This window comes from Myotis brandtii, unplaced genomic scaffold, assembly GCF_000412655.1.
Source record: "Myotis brandtii unplaced genomic scaffold, ASM41265v1 scaffold657, whole genome shotgun sequence".
Taxonomy (NCBI): Eukaryota; Metazoa; Chordata; class Mammalia; order Chiroptera; family Vespertilionidae; genus Myotis; species Myotis brandtii.
The window spans coordinates 2,464,435-2,470,507 of NW_005370552.1; the positions used below are offsets into that span (position 1 = coordinate 2,464,435).

Consider the following 6,073-nt stretch of genomic DNA (forward strand, 5'->3'; position numbering starts at 1 on the left):
TATTATTTTTATTTTTTAAATATAGTTTTTTATTGATTTCTGAGAGGAAGAGAGAGAGAGAAACATCCATGATGAGAGAGAATCATGGATGGGCTGCTGCCTGTACACCCCCCACTGGGGACTGAACCCACAACCCAAGCATGTGCCCTTGACCAGAATCGAATCCGGGACCCTCCAGTCCGTAGGCTGACACTCTATCTACTGAGCCACGCCGGCCAGGGCAGGGATAACAAAATTTTAGAACGCATGTGCATTTTAACAAAAGTAAGGAAACGGAAATGATAAAAACTGCTGCTTGAAGAATGATACATGACTCCATATGTAGAAAGCTGCTAAATAAGAAGATGAGAGAAATCGTCGGAAACTTAAGTCAGTTTCTCTTCTTACCTTCACATCCCGGTGAATGATGTTGTTATCATGACAGTAGCGCAGGGCTTCCAGTATCTGTCTCATGTAATGACTGCAGAAAAACACAAGAAACATAAAGCTGTAAAACACGTGTATCTTTCAAACTTCATACACAGCTGCGCCTAGTTTGTGACTCCCACCCTCATATTCGCTGCCCGCGGAACCTGGCGTTGGAGTGAACAAGATCGCTGGGGTGTGAGGCCCAATAATGAGAGCTGGCGGACTCCGAAGTGTTCTGCCTTTTCTAAAATAGTGAAGTCAAAAGAATTTCACATAGTTCGGAAGGAAAATAGCTTTGCAAACGAAAATTCAAGCTTAAGCCCAGCCGGCATGGCTCAGGGGTTGAGCATCGTCCTAGGAACCAGGAGGTCAGGGTTCAATTCCCGGTCAGGGCACAGGCCCGGGGTGCAGGCTCGATCCCCAGTGTGGGGCGTGCAGGAGGCAGCTGATCTGTGATTCTCTCATCATGGATGTTTCTCTCTCTCTCTCTCTCTCTCTCTCTCTCTCTCTCTCTTCCTCTCAAATCAATAAAAATACATTTTAAAAGTTGCGTTGTGGTTGGGGCACCCTTGAACACAGCGCTTTGTACTGGGCCTACGTCCCAGGAAGTCGGACTCCTCGTGTGGCCAGCAGGGGTCAGCTAAGGCTCCCCCCGCCCCCCGGGCCCAGGAGGTGTTAGCACTTTGCAGAAAGGCCCTTAGATGGGGGTGACAGGATCCTGCGGTAACAGGTGTGACAGGATGCGAGCACTGGTTCTGAGGACTCGATGCTGCTGTTGAACTGCTGGGCGTGAATATGAGCCATTGGTCCCGGCACACCCAGCGGGGGGGCCTCCAGATAGTGGGGAGCACTGAGCACAGGCAGGCAGGGATCTGACTCCCCCTCCATTCTGGAGTTCTCTGTCGTCCCAGTATTCTTTCTGAGCGTCTTTTCCACCTTCTCTTCCTCTGCAGTTCACTCCTTCATATCTTTCTCGTTTCGCCCATTCTCCCTCGTCCTTTATCTTCCCCCTGTCCTTCCCCAACCAGCCAGGACATAGAAATGCAATCTCCTCCACATTATTTATTGTACAGTGTTTATTGAGTTTCATTCCGTCTTTCCAGATCTGACCTTCCCCACCCTTTAAAAACACAATACTCATACATGACGGTGTGTGTGTGTGTGTGTGTGTGTGCGCGCTTGTGACTTAAGACAAACAAAATCTCCCCACTCCTGCTTTAAATTTAAAAAGACTTTGCCGTCAAGTTCCTGCTTTGGTTGCTACTATCTAACCAAACTCGGATGGATGTCCCTCTATTTAGAATCCGCGTTATTTCATGTATTGCAATTGGTCAAAAGATTCCCTTTTTCAAAAGGTAGGAAAACCAACCCAGACTCTGTTCCTATACTTATGGTCTCCTCACAACTGGGCTCCCAGCAGAGCCAGGCCCGTGCTTACATGTTCCATTTGTCTTACTTTGCAAATGCTCTCTGCCTGGGCCAGGGCAGCCGGTACTGAAGTTTCCATGTGAGCTAGGGGTTCTGAACTTGGGGTTCAAATCCGGCTCTGGGGGGTCTGTGGCCCCCTGAAATGGCAGAAGCCACAAATGTGAAAGTGCTTTGTAAACTTGAAGCCGTGCTGCAAAGGCGAAGTCATGATTATTCCCACATCGTTATTATTGTTAAATTTAGTCCAAGGTTTAGAAAGAGGATATCTGCGCACCTAGACGGGAACACTGGGGTAGTGGGGAAGTTGAAACTAGGTAGCGTGGACACAGCTTACACTGCCCTGTGGATACTTTGAATATACGGTACTAAGACAGCTGCTCAGATCTTTAGCCTCAAGAAAATTCCTATCTCAAAGCCTCATTAAAAAAACCCACCTTATGGCCAGCTGGTGTGGCTCAGTGGTTGAGCATCGACCCATAACCCAGGAGGTCACGGTTTGATTCCCGGTCAGGGTACATGCCCGGGTGGCAGGCTCGATCCCCAGTACAGGGTGTGCAGGAGGCAGCCACTGACCAATGATTCTCTTTCATCATCCTCTCTCTCTCTCTTTCTCTCTCTCTCTCTCTCTCCCCCTCCCTCCCTCTCTCTGAAATCAATAAAAACATTTTTAAAAATCTCACTGAATGAGCACATTAAAATCTGAATATCGTACATAGCAGAATTTCGGGGTGTGTATGGGGGGGGGGATTGCTTTCTCCCCAGAGAAAGCAGACTGACACTGCTCTTTCTCCACCTCCCGGTCATGACCTGGGGTGGCTCTACATATGAATAGAGAACCGAAATCCACCCACACGTTCTAGAGAGTTCCTGATGAAACCGAATCAAAGAGCTCCAGCTCATGAAGCGCCGGGGCGGCCTGTGCTTTCAGAGGAAGCCAGCAATGTCATGTATGTTTGTCTCCTTCTTCCCTGAGGATCAGGAATGAAGAGCACTCCGAGGGAGGAAAGGGCTGGGGGGGGGGTGGAGCTGGTATGGCTTCCGGATGTCATGTCAGCCCCCAGCTCCCTGGGTTTACAATGGACAGGCTCCCCTGTGTGTGTAACCCCACAGACCTCACCCCTTCTGCGCCCACGTGCATGTGGGATGTGGCGAGGGGGCCGTGGGAAGCGGCCCTGGAGGCCCAGACCTCCCTGCTTCACTGAGCTTCTGATGGCCTGGATCCGGCTAATTCAGTGGTTCTCAACCTTCCTGATGCCGCGACCCTTTAATACAGTTCCTCATGTTGTGGTGACCCCCAATTTCACTGTTACAAATGGAACATCATTAAAGCATAGTGATTCATCACAAAAACAATATGTAATGATATATGTGTTTTCCGATGGTCTTAGGCGACCCCTGTGAAAGGGTCGTTCGACCCCCAAAGGGGTCGCGACCCACAGGTTGGCGACCCACAGGTTGAGAGCCGCTGGTCTAATTGTTTAGGAAAGCTGGGCGCTCGGGAAGAAGAGCTCTCTTATGGGTGAGACTCTAATCCCTAAGTTGGTCCTGTAGGAGAGCCTGCTCCACAGCCCAGCACCCCTGCAAGGACCGAGGCGCCCACTAACTGGATTGTAAGGACTGAACACGGTTTGGTTTCAGCCCCGCTGTGGGGCTCCTCTCGAAGCTCAGCCGGTTGGGAAAAGCAACCCTATCGATTTGAGGACTTGGTGCCTCGGCCTTGCAGCTGGTCTCATTGGAATACTGCTGGCAGCTGAGTTTCCCAGCCACGAGTCACAGAATCAAAGGAGAAGGCAGGTTAGAAGTCGTCTCGTTTAACACTGTAACCGGAGGGAGGATCTGTGTGCCCTTGTTACCTGGTCACCGAGCCTCTGTAACAGGGAACAGGCCTAATAGTGCGTTCTGAGGCTGCCCCCCCCTCTTCTGTCATTTTAGGAAGGGCTTTTATAAGTTGAGTCAAACCTCTCTTTTTGCTGTGTCACTTGCTGGTCCCAAAACTACTCTTTTTCTGGTCCATTATGAAAAACTAGAGGCCCGGTGCATGAATTCGTGCACCAGTGGGGTCCCTCGGCCTGGCCTGCGGGATCGGGCCGAAAATGGCTCTCCGACATCCCCTGAGCGGTCCCAGATTGCAAGAGGGCACAGACCAGGCCAAGGGACCCCACAGGTGCACAATCAGGGCCGGGGAGGGACACAGGAGGTTGGCCAGCTGGGGAGGGACCACAGGAAGGCTCCAGGGCCTGTCAGGCCCATCTCGCTCAGTCCTGATTGGCCGGACCCCGCCAGCAAGCTAACCTACCGGTTGGAGCATCTGCCCCCTGGTGGTCAGGGAACATCATAGTGAGCAGTTGAGTGGCCTTGATTGGTTGAACGGACAACCGGACGACTGGACACTTAGCATATTAGGCTTTTATTATATAGGATTCCTTTCATGACATCACTTCAACAGCAAACATAGGGAGATTTTAAAACCAACAGGCTTTCATCTTGATGTGTATAAACTACCCTTTCTATAAATCCTGAGATTGGGAGAGACTGCAAGTCATTTCACTGTATGACATCACCTCCACACACTACTATTCTCCCTATCCTGACATGCGGCCCAGTGACAGGGACAAGCATGAAGTTAAGGAAAAGCCATATGGATGGGCGGGAACAGAGTAAAAGTGGTCCTGGTTTAACGCCAACCCTGCCAACAGATGTGCCAGGGGTCCCGGTGTTATTGTGGCTCAAAAAAAAAAAAAAAGGTCACCTTCCTCCATCGAGCTTCGCTATTTTATAAACTCAGCAATCAGAATTTTTAGTTTTTCCTATTTGATGCTGCTGTGGAAAGCTAGCAACACGGGAAAGTACAAAAGGCAAGTTGCCTCCGATTCTTGAGAGTTTCATGTGGTCGAATAAAGTGGTTTACCACTACTGCCATAAGAAAAATTAAGATGGCGTTGACTATTTTGGTATTAAAAATGCTTTTGAGTTCCATAGCGCAACAACGAATGCAAATGTAAAGTTATGAAAAGAACGCAAAACAAAGACAAATGGAATTTAAAAAATGCTAGAATGTGTTTGAACGAGCATGGCATAAAAGCCAAGAGGATATTTATCCTCAGTTGTATCATGAATACATCAGGAGTATAAAGAAGTAATTATAATTTATATAAACTTCCACTTCCTCTTGTCCCTAGCTCCAATAGCACAAAACAGCAGCTACCTCAAATTGAATATATTCTTTATCTTGTGCTATAGCTATGGCTGATCCATCTTCTGAGACTAGGGCCCTTGCTCTTCAGGTAGGAGGAGGCAGAGCAATGAACTTGAAGAAAGTCAAGCCTCTCTGAGCTCCAAGTTGCATTAGGTAGTCTTCTAAGCCAGCGATTTTCAGCCCTTTCCATCTGATGGCACACATAAACGAATTACTAAAATTCTGCGGCACATCAAAAAATATATTTTTTTGCTGATGTGACCAAAAAAATACATATCATTTTGATTCATTCACACTGGATGGCTACTGTAGTGTTGGCTGTTGTCATTTTTTTATTTGACCATCTAAGGGAAAAGAGATCAGTGCCCCTGACGAAAGAGTCATGTATTGCATGTTTCAAAAATTCTGGCGGCACACTGGTTGAAAATCACTGTTCTAAGCTGTTTCCAGCTATATCCATCCATGATGCCAAAATTATAAAAAGAATGATGGGGGGGGGGGTTATAATCATTTAATGGTAACTGTTTTTTAAATGGAAAGTTTTAAAAAATCCTAATGAGTATGAACCCTTCAACATATTATGGTTGGTGCCTGAGGAGGGATGCTGTCCCCTATTAATGCAGGTAGCACATGTATTAAAAAGGCAACCCATCAGAGTGGTATTTACAATATGACTGTCACCAAAGCATACACATTCTTACTCTAAATCTATAAACAAGGGGCCCAGTGATTTTTCATATTTACTCCTCATATTGAACCATTAGTTCTTTACAACAACTTCTTCCCGTAGAACAATGGTCGCTATTTGACTGGGATTACCACACACTGGCCTGAAGCAAGTACATTCAACAGAAAAATTGTGCTTTTATTTCTGTTCCTTCTAAAGTTCTGTGGTTTTTCTCAGAAGAACTGGTCACATACCAAGTTGCTATCACTAAAAGGCCAACCAAAAAACGAATGAGGCAACATCTGCCAAAACCCTCAAATCAAACATACAAACAAAAAGCCCGAGGTTAATTCCTGAGCTAGCAAATCCCTCCT

The 6,073-nt window shown here is 47.4% G+C and overlaps 1 protein-coding gene across 1 annotated transcript in view; it reads right to left on the reverse strand.

Moving 5' to 3' along the window:
* The window catches only part of CASK (calcium/calmodulin-dependent serine protein kinase (MAGUK family)), a 247,896-nt gene that overhangs the window by 142,641 nt on the left and 99,182 nt on the right, over positions 1-6,073 (reverse strand). Inside the window, exon 5 of the mRNA XM_014528878.1 lies at positions 388-460. Coding sequence (XP_014384364.1) covers positions 388-460 — 73 coding nt within the window. The remainder of the gene's footprint in view (positions 1-387; positions 461-6,073) is intronic.